This window comes from Salminus brasiliensis, chromosome 21, assembly GCF_030463535.1.
Source record: "Salminus brasiliensis chromosome 21, fSalBra1.hap2, whole genome shotgun sequence".
NCBI lineage: Eukaryota > Metazoa > Chordata > Actinopteri > Characiformes > Bryconidae > Salminus > Salminus brasiliensis.
Window position 1 is genome coordinate 1,773,633 of NC_132898.1, and position 22,008 is coordinate 1,795,640.

The 22,008-nt window shown below is 44.0% G+C and overlaps 1 protein-coding gene across 10 annotated transcripts in view; it reads right to left on the reverse strand.

The window, feature by feature from the left end:
• atp2b2 (ATPase plasma membrane Ca2+ transporting 2) overlaps positions 1 to 22,008 on the reverse strand; it is a 154,826-nt gene that overhangs the window by 23,018 nt on the left and 109,800 nt on the right. For 6 of the 10 annotated variants that reach the window (XM_072665998.1, XM_072666005.1, XM_072665996.1 and 3 more), the window contains exons 7-13: positions 20,089 to 20,121; positions 16,315 to 16,407; positions 13,167 to 13,208; positions 10,284 to 10,448; positions 9,528 to 9,742; positions 8,580 to 8,822; positions 809 to 1,050 (exon numbers count right to left, since the gene is read on the reverse strand). In XM_072665998.1, the coding sequence (XP_072522099.1) occupies positions 809 to 1,050; positions 8,580 to 8,822; positions 9,528 to 9,742; positions 10,284 to 10,448; positions 13,167 to 13,208; positions 16,315 to 16,407; positions 20,089 to 20,121 (1,033 nt within the window). The remainder of the gene's footprint in view (positions 1 to 808; positions 1,051 to 8,579; positions 8,823 to 9,527; positions 9,743 to 10,283; positions 10,449 to 13,166; positions 13,209 to 16,314; positions 16,408 to 20,088; positions 20,122 to 22,008) is intronic. The other 4 variants (XM_072666002.1, XM_072666004.1, XM_072665999.1 and 1 more) reach the window with 3 other exon arrangements.

The window sequence follows — 22,008 nt, forward strand, 5'->3', positions numbered from 1 at the left end:
TCAATACAACCCTCCTAAAGGACTTTAAAAGGGTCATTTCTGACTGGAGTTCCGAGTCATGCCTCTCAACCCTCTTTCCCCTGTTCTGTCCTGAGGTTCTCCTGCTCTAAACACACTAGATTCAATGATTGAGATATGATTGGAATTCCAGGACCAAAACTAAGACTGTAGTCCAGGACCAAAGCTAAAATTGATAATCCAAGATCAAAACTAAGATTGTAGTCCAGGACCAAAACTGAAATTTATTGTCCAGGACAAGACCAAAATTCGTAGTCCAGGACCAAAACTAAGATTGGTAGTCCAGGACAAGACTAGGATTGGTAACCCAGAACCAAGACTGAGACTGGTAGTCTAGGACCAAAGCTAAAATTGATAATCCAGAACCAAAACTAAGATTGTAGTCCAGGACCAAAACTGAAATTCATTGTCCAGAACAAGACTGAGATTGGTAAACCCAGGACCAAGACTGAAATTGGTAGTCCAGGACCAAAGCTAAGATTGATAATCCAGGACCAAAACTAAGATTGTAGTCCAGGATCAAAGCTAAGATTGGTAGTCCAGTACCAAGACTAAATTGGTAGTCCAGGACATAACTGAGATTGGTAGTTCAAGACCAAGACCAAAACTAAAATTGTAGTCCTGGACCAAAATTAAAATTGGTTGTCCAGGATCAAGACTGGGATTAATAGTCCACAACCAAATTTGAGGTTGGAGGTCCAGGACCAACTGTGAGATAGGTAGTCCAGGACTAAGACTGACCAAGATCGTCTAAAGATCGGCTGAAGAGAAGCGAAATAAAGGCACTTACTTCTTCAGGACAATCTCAGAGGCTCCTTTGCTGTACATCCTGAAGCTGCCGTCCGGAAGCTTAGTTACAGTGCTCATTGACTTCCTGACCGAGTTGAACGTGTACACCTTGTAAAGCTTCTCTTCTGGGATCTGGTTCCGGATGGGCTGGTAGTCCCGCTTCAGGTCGAGGACCAGTCCTAACAGGCCACATTCGGTTTTGTTGCCCACCTGCTTGGGGAGACCTCCTTCCTTATCTGGAGGCTGAAAAAGCAAAGCACATCCAGGCAGATATCAGACCCACAAAGCTAGAGCTGGCTAAATCACACGTCCTATACAGCCACAGACATCTACACCAACTGCCACAAGTGCCCTTCTTGTTGTGTGGAGGGTGGATTCCCCTTCTGAGTCTAGGTTCCCTGCCACTGTCGTCACTGGCCTGATGATAATTTTTAACTGAATTGAATTGAATTTAATCCCAGGATATATCAAAATTCAGCCTGAAGACACGTTTTGAGATTTAGCTTTAGCTTTAGCTCTCCAGGGTGCTCAGACTCAAAAAGAGAGGGCCTAGTGATTGGTCAAGGGTATGCTGACCCACTTTTAGGACCGCCCACTCCACCTGGAGAGAAGAGTAATACTGGTGGAATACAGCAGACATTTATTAGACGTTGGGAAGATCTTTATAAGACAAGCTTTGTACATTTACACTGGGGGCCTTGAGGGGCCCGATTCACTTAATTAGAAAGAAAGCTCAGATTTAGGTTTCCAGGGGCTTTAAAACTTAGTTTCTAGAGTTTTCGGGTTTTGGGGGCGGGGCCTGCCCCCATATATCTCCTTTTTATGCATATTTGTCACATTATTTTTTTTTAGATCTGAAGCAAACAAGCAAGTTCGGCTCTGAACGGCTCCAAAAAACAAAACAAATGAAAGGTTCTGGCCTGATCCAGTCCAAGTCCTCACTTAAATCCTATTAAGATGCTGTGGCAAGACCTTAAACGGGCGATTGCCTTCTTAAATGGGATCAGGGGGCATTTACTTTTTCACATGGTGGTCATTTAGAAGCTGCATTGTGTGTTTACCTGTAGAGAAGTACTGCAAATAGAATAGGACTCTCCGGAGCAGATTAACATTATGAACATATTGGCACCATGCTGCCTATTAATGCCAGGCGTGAGCTAGTAGAGGGGGATAAAGCCCCCCAGCATTGAGGAGCTGTGGAGCAGTGGAGGAACTGTGTTCTCTGGAATGATGGTGGTGGAGCTCCATCCAGTACTTTTGGGATGAATTGGGGAGTTGGGGATGATGAGATGGGGTGGTGATCATCATCCAACATCCTGATCTCACTAATACTCTTGTCACTGAACGCAATCAAATCCTCACAGCAATGCTCCTCCTCCATAATCTAGTAGAAAGTCTTCTTCTCTGGACAGTAGAGACTAGTTACTCCAACAAAAGCAGGAGAAACTCTTTTTAATAGCCTTGATTTCAGAAGAAACAATGAACAATGAGCAGGTGTCCCAATACTTTTGTCCTTTTAGTGTAGAGCCATTCTAAAAGGTTCCTTAAAAGAACACATTCAAGAGGTTTTCCATCCTTTTCCATGTCTGTGAGTCTTCCTGGTTCTTCACAGAACCACAGACGAGACGGAAACGAGGCGAGCTGAAAATCCGGTCCATTTAAATACCCACCATGGCTCCTGACCTAGAGAACGGTCCTCTCTAAAACACAGCTGCATTGTGTGTTTACCAGTGTTGTCTTTGCCTTGTTCACAGCACTGTATCATATCTGACCGTCCTTGTGCGTTTCACTTTGACCGGCCGATCTGACGCGGGCTTCGAGACACCCCAATGAGAGAGGTTGGCACTCGAAAGCCGGCCGAACGGCTGTCCTCTCCCTGGTCAGCCTACTCTCCTGCGAGCCTTGGCATATGGCAGAGCGAGAGCTGGCAGACTCACTTCCTCTTTCCAGCGCCGCTCGACACGGGGCTCCCAACCCGCACCCCACGGAAGCTGCAGGGGCCCGAACCGCTCCCCTCCTTCCATGTCCCCAAGAAGGTCATTGTCATGCCACCTCTTTGATTTCACCCCATTACCAATACTCAAAGTGACAGGCCCTCATTCGGACGGCAGGATAGGCGAGGGAGGAAAAGGGCGTCTGAGGCCTGAGGCGTCTCGCAGGTCTTGGCGAGCGCCTCGGGCCACATGGCGCTGCTGCAGCCGGACAGGACAGGTTTCCAGAAGCCGGGGGGAGATATTTCACCTCTGAAACAGGGGAAGTGTGAAAAGAGCTCCCCAACACAACAACAAGCAGCATATATCCTACGGCCATGCGCCGTTTCTTCGTAATTGGCAGCAGAGTCTTGCTATTTCTAGCAAATAATTATTTTAGCCTGTGCAATCATTACACTCCATTAGCTTAAGTGCAGAACTTCAAGTCCACTGAAGTCCTTTTATTCAGTGCCAACTGCAACGTGGGATGAATAACGTGGGTACAGTCGACTGGACGGCGACCAGCACTCAGTATTTCTACCTCAGCGTTCTGAGGGTGCGCATCAAACCCTCCACTACTGCTCCATCCCAGAGAAAGCAATTCCACCAATTACTGCTGATTCTGACTGTAGTGAACACAAGCTGTGCTCCCAGCTAGTGTGCAGCTGTCGGAGACTTCTGTGCACAGGGGTGGACCAAATCCAGTTGACAGTAGCTCAGCAAGCCTGGGGAGTCACCAATTAAGTAAAGAAAAGAAAGCTGATATGGCGCTGACCCCTTTTCCTTGACCTCACTTCAGCTAATTATGCCGGGGTTCGAGTGACCATATGAAGCTGACCGCGAACATGTGATGCTGTTACCGAAATGAGCATCCGGGTTAGGCCTCGATATGTTCGATACGATATGTTCTTGCTGAGAAAAAGCTATTTTCTCATGTTATTAGTACGTCATTATGCGCGTCCATTTATTTTTGGCAAAAGCAATCAAACCAGTTGGAATTAGACTGTGCTCATCTCCTCGGCTGTACCACTGAACAAGGGGGTTCATCAAGGGGTCTTGCATAAAAAGCTTTAGCGGTTCTCCAGCTGGTGAACAGGCGTCTTCAGCTTGAGTCTGGTTCTTTTTAGAAAGATTTGTAGAACCAGAAATGTTTCAATTGCTATAAAAGTTTAAGGACACCCGTTCTAATGAATGCATTCAGATATTTTAAGTTGCACCCATTGCTGACACAGGTGTGCAAATGCACACACACAACTAGTCTAGTCCCTGTAGAGAAGAAGTACTGCCAATAGAATAGGACTCTCTGGAGCAGATTAACATCATGACCCTATTGGCTCCATGCTGCCTAATAATGCCAGGCGTGGGCTAGAGGGGTATAAAGCCCCCCAGCATTGAGGAGCTGTGGAGCAGTGGAAGAGCTGTGTTCTCTGGAATGATGGTGGTGGTGGAGCTCCATTTAGTACTTTTGGGATTTGTGAGTTAGGGAGGAGTTGGGGATGAATGAGGTGGGGTGCCAATCATCATCCAACCTGACCTCACTAATGCTCTTGTAGCTGAACGCAATCAAATCCTCACAGCAATGCTGTGTGCATTTCCCTGGACAGTAGAGACAGTTACTCCAACAAAAGCAGGACTAACTCTTTTTAATACCCTTGATTTCAGAAGAAACAATGAACAATAAGCAGGTGTCCCAATACTTTTGTCCAATTAGTACAGAACCATTCTAAATTGTTCCTTAAAAGAACATTTTTAAGAGGTTTTCCATCCTTGAGAGGAATCCTTTAAGCATTTCTGTGAGTCTTCATGGTTCTTCACAGGACCACAGACGAGACGGAAACGAGGCGAGCTGAAAATCCGGTCCATTTAAATACCCACCATGGCTCCTGACCTAGAGAACGGTCCTCTCTAAAACACAAGGTTTCCAAGTGCGTACACCTGACCTCGGATTAAAGATTCACGAGGCTTAGTCAAAGTGACATCAGTGTTTGAGCCCTGGAGGTCTGACAGAACAGGTGGTTGGGGCAACTCGAGAGCGACGGCTCAGGAAGTCGGCCTACAGCTCAGACTACAGCTCTGCGTATCGGAGCACACGGAAGCAGCATCCCCAGCCTTCAGCCAGGGTTCGATTTCACAAATCCACACAGACAGCAGATGTATAGAAGAACTTTTAATGGAAGTCAATTGGAAAATATTTATATTTCAGTCCATTTTGGAGCGATTCTATTAAATTCTGATACAGGATAAAGAACAATGGCCACATTTATACTATGAAGAAAAGTGAAAAACAGCTAAAATGAGATATAGTATGCTATATATATATATATATATATATATATATATATATATATATGCTGATGATACGCCGGCTAAGTATTTGGTCAGTTAAATCTAGACTGGCCCTCACAAAAACGCTCGGATTTCCATTTATTTTGAACAAATATTTATAATACTATGAATATAAATATCAAATATTCCTAAAAATATTGAATAATCTATAATAAAATCTTATATATCAAAATATAACAATATAATTATTGTATCATATTTAATAATCTTGCTAGATCGGATCATCAGGTGGCTTCTGCCTTGTGGCAGGAGGCCAGTCCCCTCTTTAATAACTTGTCATAGACACGTAAACAAGGCAGTTAGAATGTTAGATTAGAAGGTGGGGCTTTAGGCATGCTCCTCCTCCTAAAACGCAGTTATTTCCAAATGTAATATTATATTATATTAATATAATATCTGTAACATCCAGGCATTAAAGCCCAGTACGAATGACCAGTATTCCCAGTTTGCAGTCAGGTTTTGCATTTTTATTATTTAGATTTATGTGACGTTCAGTAATTACAGTCTTAAACACTCTATAAAGGTGCTTTAGATGGTTCTCTAAAGAGAACAGAAGAACCACTTTTGGTTCTATTAGAAAGGTCTGAGGAACTTTTAGTTGATGTAAAGGTTCTTCGCACTTCACCTGAATCCAAAAAGCTAAACCTGAAGATGTTGAAAGGAACGTCAGAGCAGGTTTCCAGGCTACTGGATGAGACTGAAAGCCGAGGGCGGGCAGATTCCACTGCCTCTAGGCCGTGCAGTGCTAGGTGTGCTCTGAGCACCACACTACCACCCCCCCAGCTCCCCGCAGTGGAGTGGCTGAATATCCCTGCTCTTACAGAAGACAGTTTTATCACAGCATGAAGAGAAAAAGCGGCTGAGGTGGGACCGGGTTGAGGAGAAGACTGCAGAAAAGTTTATAAAAGAAGGCTGGCTGGCTGCCGGGTGAAGAGCAGGTCACACACTGATTACATAACGCAGCACTAAAACACTGCAGAGGGGGAACGGCGCGGGCTTCGGGAAGCTCTCCACAGAGAGAATGAAGAGGCTTCTGCTGACGTCGGCCTGAATTAAGCAGACAACTGAAATGATATAGATATCAAAGTCCTCCTTTGTGCGCTTATCAAAGCTTGCTCTGCTCTGTCTCCAGGGATGAGTTACGCAAGCAGTTGTGCTAGCCTGCTGGGAGGGAGACTCCGGAGCATCTACTTACAGTTCCTACACCCGGCAGAATCCGGGAGGGTTCCTCAAGAGACGCTTTCTATGGGAACCTGGGAAAATGGCATTCTGACGGTTTCTTGCGAAGCTTCGGCTGTGAGGGTCGTAGAGCATTAACCTGTACTGGACTGTAATGCCTGAACCGAGCCGAGTTTAGGGTTTGGGGCTGTAAAGCTTAGATACAGAGCCAGGAGAGCCTCTTTAGTGCAGTGTTGGCTAATGATGCTAGGCAGATCCCATTTCATAACAATAATAATAATACTAATCATAAGAATGATAAAAAATAATAACAATAAAAATAATATAAATTATAAAAGCAATAATAATAATAATAATAATAATAATAAAAATAGCAGCAGCAGCAGCAACAACAACAATAATAATAATAATAGCAGTAAAAAATAATAAAAATAATATAAATTATAATAGCAATACTACCACTAATACTACTAGTACTACTACTACTAATAATAATAATAGCAATAAAAATAATAACAGCAACCACAATAATAATACTAATAATAACAATAATAATATAAATTATAATAGCAATCATAATAATAATAATAGCAACAACAACAACAATAATAGTAATAATAATAATAATAATAATAATAATAATATTAGCAATTATAATAATAATAATAATCACAAGAACCTTTTTAATTTATGTTTAGAGGGATATGACGTTGTGATTATGGCTCTCACTATATTATAAAAGCAACTGACAACTACAAATGAAAATGAATATTTTTGTTAAAAATTGTATACATATATATCTAATTGCTGTCACTTAAAAATGTGATTAGTATAATATTTTTTTACTGTCCTTTCTCCAAAGGGCACTACTTTCACTACTTTCTTTCTTCAGAATGAGAAGCTCTTGTTTCTCCTTTTTACTGGATTCATGTTCACCTGCTTTATCTGTTCTGATGAGATCTGGAGCTTCTGCTGTAAAAACTCACTGCTGAGAGACTCAGAATAATGGGATTAGGGGCCTAAAACTTTGTACAGTAAATACTGTACTGTACTTTGTACTGTAAATATATATAATAATTCATGTATTCAGATCATTGACAAGGCTTGATAACGACTTCTCTAATTACCATTCAAATTTCAAACCAATCGCTAAAACTGCTCACCAACAGCATCAATTTTAATACAAGACATTCCCCAAATTGTGATTTCTCTTATGAACCCAGCAGCACCAGAGAAATGTCACTTTGTGACCAAGCAAATGCCACATAAGCTCGCTGTGGCCACTACCATGAGCGACTCTTCGTTAAATGGGAATCACGATTTATATCGAAGTGCTAGCAAATGAACAAAAATAAATATATAAACAAATAAATAAATAAACGAAACACCCCTTATAGACCTCCTTTTAATGAAGCCCGCCGTAAAGACACAGCACTCGCCACTGTAAGCTGCGAAACAGATGGCAGAAGAGCGATTTTTCCAATTAGCACAATTTCATTTGAGGTCTTGTCAAATGTAGGACATCTCCCATGCTAGAGCTGGGTTCTGCTTTATGTGGAGCTACTGGTTGCACTTTTATGTTCTTAACTTCTGTAAACTGCCCCCAAACCCTCTCCTAACTGCAGAAACTGCAGAGACTGTAGAAAACCTGGACGCCATGTCTCCGTCCCCTTCCGTTCTGTAGAAATGAAGCCAGAACTGTCCGCCATGCTGTTACATGTGCAGACAGAGTCTGCTCAGTAGAGCTCAGAGGCAGGGTGCTAGACTCGCCTACTCATTTGGTAGCCCCGCCCCCTTCTCCCAGACCGAGCCTCAGTGTCTCAGACCATCTTCACTGAGCTTCCAGTGCAGCAGCAGAGCGGATTTTCCCCTGGATTACTGTTGGACAGCTCCAACAGTAAAAGTGTAGCTCATGGAAGTTCCTCTACAGCTCTACACCTCCTCCATGTACTGAACAGAGAGGACGGCATGCAGGTCCTACAGACCACCGGTCTCTTCCAGCCAAGGCTGTCTGTCTGTCAGTCACTTCATTCCTAAGTGTAGCTCCGCCTTCTTGCGATATTGCAGAGTAAGGGGTTAGAAAATGGGCCGATAAATGAGTGGGGCTGTTTTGTCATTGAAACATATGGGGATGGGCAGAGCTACATATTATACTGCAACCAGCCAGCAGAGACGCTAGACTTGTAGTGGCTTCATTTCTGACAGACGCTGCGCTCGCTGTCCAGGCTTTCTATGGTCATTGGATTCAAGCAGCAGAAAGACAGAAGGGTCTCTTACCAGGATTTTGGTTGTGTAGGCGCTATTGATCGATATAGCATTGACCAATATATCCAGGGTTTTGGGCGGGAGGGAGCTGGGGTCCGGGATCTCTTTGTAGTGAACATCTCCCACATAGCACTGCACTGCCGTCATCCTGTTAGTGGTCAGTGTGCCAGTCTTGTCCGAGCAGATAGCCGTAGCGTTGCCCATGGTCTCGCAGGCATCCAGATGACGAACCAAGTTGTTGTCCTTCATCATTTTCTACAAACAAAAAATTGTGGTCAGTTAGGATTAGTTGGACCACTGCTTTTGAATTGTTTCGGGTCTCACATAGATTTACACTACATGTCCAAATGTTTGTGGACACCCTTTCTAATGAATGCATTCATTTCACTCTCATTGCAACTTAAACAGTCCCTGTAGAGGAGTATTGCCAATACAATAGGACTCTCCAGAGCCCCCCCCCCCCCCACAGCATTGAGCTGTGAAGCAGTGGAAGAACTATGTTCTCTGGAAAATGATGGATGGTGCTCCATCCAATACTTTTGGGGTGGATTGGGGAGATGTTGATGATGAGGTGAGGTGGTGATCATCATCCAACTTCTGGACCTCACTGAATTTCTTGCCACTGAATGCAACTAAACAATGAATCAGCAGGTGTCCCAATACTTTTGTCCATACAGTGTATCTACAGATATGTTGGACGTTCAAGATTAGGACTGTATAGAGTCCATTACATTATTCATTCCGAGTTTAGTTCTATTCTAACAAATATTTAGGGGAACATTCGCTAAAGATCAGCTGATCTACAAAGCATCCACGGCGGTCCATCAGATTAATCATGACTCAGAAATAGTAAATCCTACATGTTTTAGGTCTCATATTGAGACATCTCCTCTTAAACCAGTCATGCAGAGCAAGTTCCAAAGCTCAGAGACAATTATATTAACCAGTGCTGAGCTGTACCTTGACAGAGTAGGCCAAAGAGATGGTGACAGCCAACGGAAGGCCCTCAGGAACCGCCACCACCAGGACAGTCACACCAATGATGAAGAACTTGACAAAATACTGGATGTAAACTGGAGTACATTCGGGCAGCCACTGTCTCTTCTGGAGCACAAAGTTGTCAATGGCGAAGTAGAGCACCAGGATGATGACCGTAATGGCAGACATCACCAAACCTGAGACACAAACAGATACCACACGATGAAGTCATTCTAGATAAGGGACCAAAAGCACTATATAGTGAATAGGACACAGCTAAGCTAAGCACTTCTGAAGACACCAATTAGATGAATCAGGTGGGCTTAAGTAGGGCTGAAGCTAAACCTTCTGTAGATCTCTAATAGGCCTCCACTCAGCCAACATGCTCATGTGGGGCTCACATGGGTGGACCCATGGTCCCTACAGCTCTGAGTGGGTTTGTACTTGCTTCCTAAATGGGCCTCATCATCATTACAGCCCACCTTAATCTCACATGGGTCCCATCTCAGCCCTGTATGCAGTGTACAACCCAGATGGTGTCCATGTTTAACCCCTCCTGGTCCTTCCCATCACTGACCCTGGTGGGCATCCATATTTGGATCCACCTTTGAACCCCAGGACAAAACTTTCTGGTTCTCAGTTGGGCTACTCGTACCGGCCCCACATGGACGTGTTATCTGAGCGGGAGTGCTGATGGGATCTCAGCAACGTCTACAGCTACCCAAAAAGTCCACGTACCTGCTTTGCCGATCTGCACGGCCAGCTTCGTCAGCTTGCCTTGAAGGACCGACTTCTCCTTCTTGGAGACGCTGGATTTCTTCTTCTCTTTTTCATCCGTTTCCCCACCTTCCGCACTCTTGAGCGGCTGCATCTCCATGGCAGCGGCACCGTCTTGCTTCTTTACTGTAATGGTCAGAGGGGAAAGATTTTGACTACAGAACGCCCGGCTGCTCGGTCAGATCTGCTGGGTCAGGACTTTCCAGATTTCCAGGACTTAAGCAATCAATAGCTTTCTCTATTTTTGTGTGTGTAGACAACGTTAACCAGGCCGTAAAGGAAATACTACCTACAAATTCTCCTTCCCTCAGATGTAGTCGATCAGTCGAGACATGATGAAGGGGCGTCTGAAGTTTGCTTTGGTAGCTTTGCAGTGAAGCTACACGACTAATGTAACTACCAAGTAAAAAGGTTTTTAGAGATAACAGTGGCAGGGAGCAAAAAAGCCACTCAACATACACTCTCTGTCCAAATGTTTGTGGACACTCTTTCTAAAGCACACACACACATAGCATAGTCTAGTCCCTGTAGCATTGCCCATGGTCTCACAGGCATCCAGATGATGAACCAAGTTGTTGTCCTTCATCATTTTCTACAAACAAAAAATTGTGGTCAGTTAGGATTAGTCAGACCCCTGATTTAAATGAATTGTTTCTGGTCTAACATAGATTTACACTACATGTCCAAATGTTTGTGGACACCCTTTCTAATAAATGCATTCATTTTACTCTCATTGCAACTTAAACAGTCCCTGTAGAGGAGTATTGCCAATACAATAGGACTCTCCAGAGCAGATAAACATGAACCTACTGGTTGCATGCTGCCTAATGCCAAGCGTGGGCTGGTAGAGGGGTAGTATAACGCCCCTCAGCATTGAGCTGTGAAGCAGTGGAAGAAATATCTGGAAAATGATGGATGGTGGAGCTCCATCCAGTACTTTTGGGATGGATTCAGGAGTTGGGGGTGATGAGGTGAGGTGGTGATCATCATCCAACCTCTGGACCTCACTAAATTTCTTGTCACTGAATGCAATTCAGTCCTCACAGCAATGTTCCTCCAGAATCTAGTAGAAAGCTCTACTTCTTCCCTGGACAGTAGAGACAGTTGCTCCAACATAAGCAGGATTATGTTGTTTTAGTACCCTTGATTGACCATGTAGAGCAATTAAGGCGAGTGTATGATGGTCTAGGCATGGTGTTAATTGCTCTAAATCAGCTTCCACTACTTTCCAGCTACATTAGCATCGTATCTCCAGTGCAAAAATGTAGACAGACAAACTTCAGACCCTTGTCTCGGCTGATGGACTTTCACAGACTTTTACAGATGAAGAGGCCGACCTTGGTCGACTGACCTGAAAAGGCTACAGTACCAAACACACAGATGACCACCAGTTAATGAACTGTCAAACAAGCCCTAAGAAGTTGAAACTCGACAGACGCTATCCTGATAATATCAGGCGGTAAACAGATGGAGCTGGATGTCTGGATGTTTTGCCAAGAACCAACGCGATAACACCGAAAACCGAGCATCTTCGGGAGCTTCAGCAGTTACACAAAGAACATCTTGGGTAAGAACTTTCTGGATAGCATAATCAGTCATAATCAATCAGCCATAACATTAGTACCAGTGACAGTTAAAGAGAAAGAACATTGATCATCTTTATCTACAGTGGCATCTATCAGTCAAGGGGTGGGATCTACATATTAGGCAGCGAGTGAACGGTCAGCTCCTGAAGGAATTGAGGAAAATGGGTAAGCGTAGGGATATGAACCACAGGAACTGTGATGTTCTAGACAACTGGGTGTGTCAGTACCTACCAAACGTGCTCCAAGGAAGGACAACCTGTGGACCAGCAATGGGCAATCATTGGCGCCCGAGGCTCATTCTTCATTCTCATGGACGTCCCACCTCCCAACTTACAGGACTAAAATTTAAATCTGCCCCTCACTAAAGCCTTGGTTCCAGATCCCACAGGACAAGGTCAGAGGTCTAAATAATACTAGACTCCATGAGAGAGGAGAACTTTGGAGATGTTCTAATGATGAACACAGTGATGGAGAACCACCTCCACTTCACTTTCTGTAGGTATTTATGCTAATATTAGTGTTTATAATTCTAACTATTGTCTATAACAATAATGACACCACACGCTGAGCTGAGGTGAAAGTGCTTCCAGGTTCCTCCAGCGTTCCTCAGCTCTGTGGAGACGTTTATTAATGTTTGCGTTTGTAGACTAAAGTAAGTCCCACCGTCTTCTAAACCACATCCATTCACCAAACTAATGAAGATCTGGAGGAGCTCTGAGGGGCCGGCTGAGAGATGAATGGTTTTGGGGGCGTGTCTAGGGGAGTCAGTGCTGTCGTGGTGGTACAAAAGGGGGCAGGTGGTAGTAATGTTAGGGCTGATCGGTTAGCTTATGTCAGCTACGCAGTATTCCATCATTCCATGAGCACATTCCATGATGTGTATATATACTGGGAAGCTCGTTCTCCGACAGATCCATTTAACCTTTGACCTTCACTCACTCAAAGCCCAAACCCCCGCTCCACTTTGACTACCGAGGCTACGTTTCTTCAGAGCAGAACGTTAATGAAAGCTGTGCAGAGAGCTCCAGCCTGAGCCAAACCAAGGCGAGGAGATAATCAAGAGGCCCTGAGACACTCGGAAGAAGCAGCAGACAGCCAGAAACGAGAAACGACAACACTGCAAACAGACGTCAGGACTGGAATCTGCACTGCGTTGGGAGAAGAGAGAGAGTGAGAGCGAGAGCGAGAGAGAGCGAGAGAGAGAGAAAAGGAAACACTGTGAGAGCTCAAACCAGGCGGTAAAGTGAAAGTAGGTTACCTTTGGTCTGGTTGTTCTCCATATTTCCATCCTGCATTTTACCTACGATGAAGACATACGAGACACGGAACAAAAATAACAGAAAGCAGACGATAAAACATTCATCACAGGGACGGAAACAGTGAAACCAAAATAAAAAGGAAGACAGAAAATGAATATTTCATCAACATCTCAGTGACAGTAACATACATAACACACAGTTATCTCATAATGAGGTACTGAGGTACAGTATGGGTTCGGGTGAGCAGCTGTGACTCAGCAGAAGGGACTCGATGCACCAGAAGTTTAACTTTATGCAAACGCTGGGACTGTTTTTTTACCTTGTGCAGACTCTGCAGAACGGCTGGAGCTTCCATTACGCTCGCAGCATGAGTCTACCACAAGCATTCATGAACATCTGAGAGAAGAGCTCCAGATGAGATTTGTGCCAATTTGTTCATTTTGTGGCAAAATAGAAATATTTGTCGTTCATCAGAGCTGGAGATGATGGAGATGCCACAGAATATCTCACATATAATAATTAGAACTAAATAATTACATATATACATATGTAAATAATATAATTATATAGTTTATATATAACTACATAACTGATTCTTTGAGAAATGCCATTAAAGAACAACATTTGGGACCATAAAGAATGATGCTTGTAGAGAGAAACCATTTGGACAAAAGTATTGGGACACCTGCTTGTTGTTGACTGTTTTGTCTGAAATCAAGGAGATTAAACAAAAAAGGGCTGATCCTGCTTTTGTTATTGAAGTCTCTACTGGCCTTCTACTAGATTTAGGAGGAGCATTGCTGTGAGGATTTGATTGCATTCAGCAACAAGAGCGTTTGTGAGGTCAGGAAGTTGGACGATGATAAAGGATAAAGGATAAAGGTGCACGTATTTGTCACTGTACAGTATGGACAATATGTCCTCCGCATTTAACCCATCTGGTATTGAACACACACTCACACACACACATGTGTTAGGGGCAGTGAGTACACACACACACCCAAAGCGGTGGGCAGCCAACTCCAGCGCCCGGGGAGCAGAGAGGGTAAAGGGCCTTGCTCAAGGGCCCAACAGTGGCAGCTTGCCGAGCCCGGGAATCGAACCCACAACCCTGTTATCGATATCCCGGCGCTCTAACCGCTGAGCCACCACTGTCCCCACCTGGGGGGGGGGGGGGGGGGGGGGGGTTGGGGGGTATACTCCTCTAGGCTAATAGGTTCATGTTGACTATCAGCTCCAGAGAGTCCTATTCTATTGGCAGTACTTCTTCTCTACAGGGACTAGACAAGCTGTGTGTGTGCATTTGCACATCTGTGTCAGCAATGGGTGCAACTTAAAGTAGCTGAATGCATTCATTAGAAGGGGTGTCCACAAACATTTGGACAGATAGTGTATGTGAGCGTAAAAAGGCTTTAACCTGATATGGATCTTCATGGATCTTCATGTAACCAAGGATGAGGGTACAGCTCTCACAAGGGTGGTTCTTCTATGGCATCGCTCAAAGAACTATTTGTAGTTTGACGTTTGAAGTTCTCTAACTATGGGTTCTACTTAGTTGTTCTGAGTGGACAGAAGTAATGTGTGGTTCCCTCCAATGATCAAGAGCTTGACACATCAACAATACAAGAACAAGCCATTCAGATATTTCATGGGGAGAAGAAGAACAAACACACACAAAACACACACAACAAGAAGAAGAAGGGATAGAGCAACAGTACACAACCACACAGGACATGCAGGAGAGACTGACGGCAGGATGCGCATGCAACACCACAGATGACGGAGGGGGGACAGGGGGCTAGTAGGGTAAGCTAGTAAAGAACTGCTGAGTCAGCTACCTTTAGTATAGTACTGTGCAAAAGCCGTAGGCCTCTAAACCCTAAAGAGTTTCACTGTAGAAGCTCCAGATCTCATCAGATCAGATTCAGCTGAACATGAATCCAGTAAAAAGGAGAAACAAGAGCTTCTCATTCTGAAGAAAGAAAGTAGTGAGATCTTGTCGGTGAGCTAGTCTGAAGAACAGAGCTCGGTTCCTCCAGGGTTCTCCTGGACGCCCCCCAGTCCAGGCAGCACAGCGTGGAGGATGTGTTCAACTCCAGCAGCAGCAGCAGCAGCAGCAGCAGCAGCTCACCTGATTTACCATCATTAAGCCCTGATTTACCACCAAACCAGGTGTTGATCTGAGGAGAACTCTAAATAATACTAGACTCCATGAGAGAGGAGAACTTTGGAGATGTTCTACTAATGAACACAGTGATGGAGAACCACCACCACTTCACTTTCTGTAGGAATTTATGCTAATATTAGTGTTTATAATTCTAATTATTGTCTATAACTTTTGCACAGTATATATATAGAATAGAAAGAATCATGGATTAAGGACACTGATTAAAGGTTCTGCTCAAAGCAAATATTTAATTAAAGCTAATATTTGACCTCATCTCTGTAAACACACTCCCACAAATTCTTTAATTAGCTTAAAAAAGGAACGTCATCCTCATAACATCCCGCTCTGCCGTGCTGTTCCACAGTGGGCGGAGTGATACCACCCACTGTGCTGAGGTGAAAGTGGTTCCAGGTTCCTCCAGCGTTCCTCAGCTCCGTGGAGACGTTTATTAATGTTTGCATCTTCTAAACCACACCCATTCACCAAACTAATGAAGATCTGGAGGAGCTCTGAGGGGCCGGCTGAGAGATGAATGGTTTTGGGGGCGTGTTTACAGAGATGAGTAAATTGGTGACAGTCCAAGTCCAGTGTTAGTTAGCAATGTTAGCCTAGCTTCTCCCGTTCTCAATTAAAGAAGCAAAAGTTTGGATGCCAAACTCGACTTGCTTGATTGACAGCATCTGGGCTCAGTGACCAATCCGGTTCATTTGATTTATAACCGGACTATTCCTTTAAGGCTGCAGAAAATCGGTCGGTTATCTTAAGAACTACATGACCTGTAGTAGCCGCACAAAGAGAGGGGCAGAAGAGAGGAACGAAAAGAGGAGGTTCACAGATTTCGGGTGACATGCAGGCAGTAGGAGGGCTGCTCAGACGGCTAGAGAGAAAAAAGAGGGGAAAGGACGAGAGAGGAAAACAAAAAATGAAGAGAAGGAGGATGGAGCCATGAGGGAGGGACAACGGAGGTCTTCTCAACCTACCATTGACTAGGCTGGTATTACCAGGGGCATTTGCGCCTGCAGCACCATCGGTAGCTATAGTTGCGATGGGGTGGGAGGAGGGATGGGAGCAGTCTAGCGAGTAACAATGGGCGAAAAAAAATAAAGGATAACAGTGAACAGAAACAACATGGTTAAGAGCGTCGTCACCATGATTAGTACACTTTTCAAATATGCTGCTTTCAATGGAAAGGAGTTGTTGTCGAAAAGGAATGGCATCAGTGGGCAAAAAACATTCAAAATGCAACGTAAGACAGGCTGACACGTAACATGGGCAGGACATAAACCAAACTGAAGCACGGAACGACACGATGATCAATGGCACAACAGAGTGAGGATTGACCAGTTTGCAACACCAGACCAGTAAAAAAAAAAAAATCAGACCAAGGAATCACGCTGGTGTTATGAGGGTATCATAAAGAGAGATTACTGCAAATCACATCATCATACGAGTCATCCACCTCTACTCTACATACTGCGCCATGTTAGATGTTAGACAGTCACCTTCCTACCGTTCTGCAGCAATCCTGATACTTTTCATTATAACCGGCCTCAAAAAACAGGCCTCAGTGGTTTAAGGTTAGCGGACTGGACGACCACAGCCTTTTTCATAATTCACCAGGGGGAAATAACAAGAACCACGCCTTTACAGAATGCTTCTACATGCTCTTAGGCTAGTCTAGAATTCAGCGGAGTGTAGTAGGGGAGAATGGTGCACAGCCCGGTTTGGGTTTAGCCACAAAAAAATAATAAATAAACTGTCCCAAAGTGGGATTAGCTCATATGTGACAACTTATCCCATAGACAGGGTGAAACAAACAGTGTAAGTGTGTGTATGAATGCCTTTGCATATCTGTGTCAGCAATGGGAACAACTTTAGCAAAAGTAGACGGGGTGTCCATAAACATTTGGACATATTGTCTCTATATACATATATTTAAATAATTATTAGATACATATTTAATAATAATAAATATATGACATATTTATTACATTACTTTGGGGGTCGTAGTTACAGTAGCAGTGTGTGAAACTACCTCCACCATGTTTGGAGGCTGTAGGTTTAGCCTGGCTAGCTCTCACTGTGAGATGTTGATGAAACTACCTCCACCATGTTTGGAGGCTGTAGGTTTAGTCTGGCTAGCTCTCACTGTGAGCTGTTGATGAAACTACCTCCACCATGTTTGGAGGTTGTAGGTTTAGCCTGGCTAGCTCTCACTGTGAGATGTTGATGAAACTACCTCCACCATGTTTGGAGGCTGTAGGTTTAGCCTGGCTAGCTCTCACTGTGAGATGTTGATGAAACTACCTCCACCATGTTTGGAGGCTGTAGGTTTAGTCTGGCTAGCTCTCACTGTGAGATATTGATGAAACTACCTCCACCATGTTTGGAGGCTGTACTTTAACCTGGCTAGCTCTTACTGTGAGATATTGATGAAACTACCTCCACCATGTTTGGAGGCTGAAGGTTTAGCTGTGAGTCATTGATGAAACTACCACCACCATGTTTGGAGGCTGAAGGTTTAGCTGTGAGTCATTGATGAAACTACCACCACCATGTTTGGAGGTTGTAGGTTTAGTCTGGCTAGCTCTCACGGTGAGTCATTGATGAAACTACCTCCACCATGTTTGGAGGCTGTGCTTTAGCCTGGCTATCTCTCACTGTGAGTTATTGATCTGCTTCAAATGGTGCTCTATTACACCACCAAGAGGAGATTAAAATAATATAGGAGTGAATTCTGGGACTTCTACACACAACTCAGTAATTAATTTACAAAAAACTTTCATGTTCGAATATGAAAACAAGGCATTTTTTGAAAACAAGGCATTTTTTTACTTGACTTTACTTAACAAAAGGTCCTGTGTTGTGGTTGAGGTTGTGCCTCATTCCCCCCTACCATCAAATAAACACTCATTGACAAAGAAAATAACGCACCAAGAAGGAGATTGTGTGAGTGTAATTATGATCTGTGTAAATGTAAGTAATTACAGTTTTAGACTGAAATGTCTATTTGGGGAAACCTGTGCAATTAAAAGGAGGCTCTAGTGCCCTGTTGGGCTGCTTCTATATGTGGCTGCCTGAATACAGGACGAGATACGGCTGGGCATGGAGGCATACAGGCTCCGTATGGCATCCTGCTGCACATTTGCCCACAGATGTTGCAGCTGTGCCTGTAGATCCGGCACACTCGCACGTTTCTAAAGCCGGCATCCCAGCTGGTCCCATAAATGCTTGATTGGCGATAAATCTGGCAACCTGGCAGGCCAAGGAATGGCCTGGGAATCTCTTGCTGCAGGACGGTGAGCATTGTCCTGCTGAAAAATGCCAGTTGGAAGCCGGAAGCCCTGCCACACCTGGCTGAGCTGTTGGCTCAGTGGCCCTATCGCAACTAGGGGTGGCCAACTGTAGCATGTGATGGTGATGATATCATCACACCAGCATTTGGGACAGTGTGTCGCTCCACAGCAAGCGTTCACTGCAAGGCCTTCATACTCAAACCCAACCGTCACTGGATCCCAAACAGAACCTGGATCTGTCTCTCTGGACCTGATTTCTCATTCTCGATACCGACGCCTTCTCAGAATCTGTCAGCTGTGCGTCACAGAGGAAGATCTAGCAGTCAACGATGTCTCCCTAAGAGGTACACTCCTCAAATGTAACCTCTGCTAGTCTTTTTATAGGGCAACACTGGGAGGCACTTTTACGCCCTCTTGTGGCAAGACCCAGGGCCCCATCTTACACCCTGCGCAAGGCGCGCCATGATGCTCATCGCTATCTTACACCCCGCCAACAGCCTATTTTCACGTCTTCCGCCTGCATTGGTTAAACAGCAGCGCTGCTTGTGAATATATCTACGCTGATGGGCGCGGTGGTTTCAAAATGAGGTCAACGTCTGGTGTATTGCTGGCAAAGGATCTTGGCAACGGAAAATGCAGGAGCTCCACTGACTGAAAACAGCCTAGGCAGACGTTTGTCGCTATCTCGGCGGTGAATTGTCAACACAGGCACGTGCAGCCTAACGCTCGTACACCCCCCCACGCTTTCCACTGAAATAGCAACCCGCCAAGGTCAGTCTGACCGCACCTGGCTCTTAAAGGGAGCGGCGAGAGACACTCTGATTGGTTTATTACTGCACGTTACGCCCCCCAAAAAACACACCCCTGATTAATTAAGAGACTCAGTACATGACTTGTGAGTTTCGAGCTGCGCAAGGCGAACATTTCCCTTTGTTAAGGTAGCAAAGACCCCCGACTCGCCCCCTAAATCAAGCCGCATGGTGCACGGTTGACGGCTCGCCTAAAGATCGCTAAAATAGGGCCCATCATTTACAGAACTGCAAGCCAAAATCCGATATTTCTATGTGGGTGCGTTATTTTTTTTGGTCAATGGATCCCTGGTGTTGGTGTATTCCTAGTGTTTCTAAATTAGCAGGTGTGCAGGTGGTCAGCTACACCTAATATCAATTTAGCAGTCTTGAAAAGAACAAAAGATTCGGTCAACCCATTGATCAGCACATCTATGCAGGAGTATGGATGGAATGCGTTTAATCGGAGTACTTAAAAAGATGCAGTGGTTGAGCTTCTCTTTTTAAGTGAGGAATCACTGTGATCAAAGCCGGGCTGAGGATGGGAGAAGGGGTTTAGTAGGGTATTAAACGGGTTAAGGGGGTTGGTGGGGTAGGGGCGGGGACTGTGCTAGTGGATATTCCTTGGGAAAAGTAGGGTCTGGGTGGGGGACATAGAGGAATACTCTACCTGCTAGCTGTTGGCCATCCTCCACTGCCTGACCTGTGTTGTGATTTGCAGAATAACAAGAAGATAAGGCCTGGCACTGGCAGATTGGCAGCATTATCAGTTCACATTCCCCTAACAGCACATTGTTCAGATGTTCAGCAGAATGGTTCACACTGCTTTACTACTTCTAATCCAGCTGTGCTCCCCAGTGAGGTGCTTCTCTACTCCTATCACTCCAGTAAGAAGGCTAGAACACACTCCAGTCATTAGGTACCATCAAACAAGGCCGCAAGGCTGGGCGGATACCCTGCCACCAATCGTTCACAGTAGCGGTGGTCTGCAAATATGACCATAAATATTCAATTAAATTGTAAATTTGTTAAGTAAATGGACACGTCGCTGCACATACGCCGTTCCTGGAAGTATCTTTTTGGTGCTATGTAGAACTATTAAAAAAAAACATTGTGAAGAACCATCTTAGCATGGTTTCACACTTGTTCTACATGGTTTCCTTCAGAACCTTACCTAAAAAATGGTTCTAAATAGCACTAAAAAGAGTGTGAACGCCAGACCACCTCTCCTCCGGCAGACCATTCAAAAGTGAAGCTAGCAGATTACTGACCATCCAACTATGGTGGACCACTGTCATATTGAAGAACGTCCAGAGGAACCCTGTAGAGAACAATTGCTAATTGCATCCTGTCAGGAGCTTGAATCCCAGCCATACTGCTACAAGCGCCTATATATAACTACAACAACATCAACATCTGTAAAGCCTTACGTACATTAGGTCCATACAGCCATCAGCCATAACATTAATACTACTCACAGGTGAAGTCAAGGTCTTGTGGAGAACATGCCTGGAATGTTCAGATCTGCTGTGGTGGCACAAGAGGGGGCAACTCAATTTTAAACAGGTGGTATTAATGTTATGGCTGATCAGTGTCTACCTCCAGGAAAGGCGAGCTGTAGAAGAACCGCAACTCAGTGCTCATCATACAGAAGATCTACAGCCAATAAGGGCTGAGTCTGAAGCAACGACAAACCTACCTTTGTAGATACGATTTGGAACTCAGACGCTCAACGTCTAGAACGTTTATATATATCGGCTTAATGAAGTCACAATGAGGCAAGACAAGCATCAGTCCATCATAAATACAGCGCACCTTCAGTTTCTTAAAAAATGGCATTTGTTTTATTAATTTAATTCATAATTAATTATTTTTCTTGTTTTAACAGATTTTAACTGAAGTCAATGATCTTGCTTTAACACAGCAATCAAAACCATTTCACTAATGAACCCCTTTGCTAATTATATCATATTTTATATTATATATTTACAATAATGCATAACTAATCAGCACAAATACAAATAACCAAATTATGACTGGCAGGACGTCACCGTGACTTCTACCCTGAAACTGCTGCTTTATACATTCCATTATATAATATACTCATAATTCAGCAACTACAAAAAGTTCACTTTCTAAATCGCTGCGAATTTTGCTTGCAAGATCAACCAGGTGGTACAAAATCGTACACAGTCCAGAAGGATCGCTGAAGTCCAGGTTCCCTTCTGAACAGCTGCACTACACATATTAATATATGTGAATTCAAACAAAGAGAGCAGACTGAAAAAAAAGGTGATCTGAATTTACATAATTAAAATGTGACAAGTGATTGGACATTAAAAATAAACAAAAAATAGAAAACCTAAAAATAGGAACTGTGATGACACAACATTTTAGTTATGGGCGACCACTCATCATATTTTAATCCTGTAAATTCAAAGCGAATTTTTATTTTGTAATTAAAAATACAACAATTTTTACGCCTGTTTCTCACTAATTAATTTAAATATGATGACAAATATTACAACTATATTGCCGTGTCATTTCACCAATCGCACCAAAGGGAATTTTCTTATTTTAGTAAAAATAA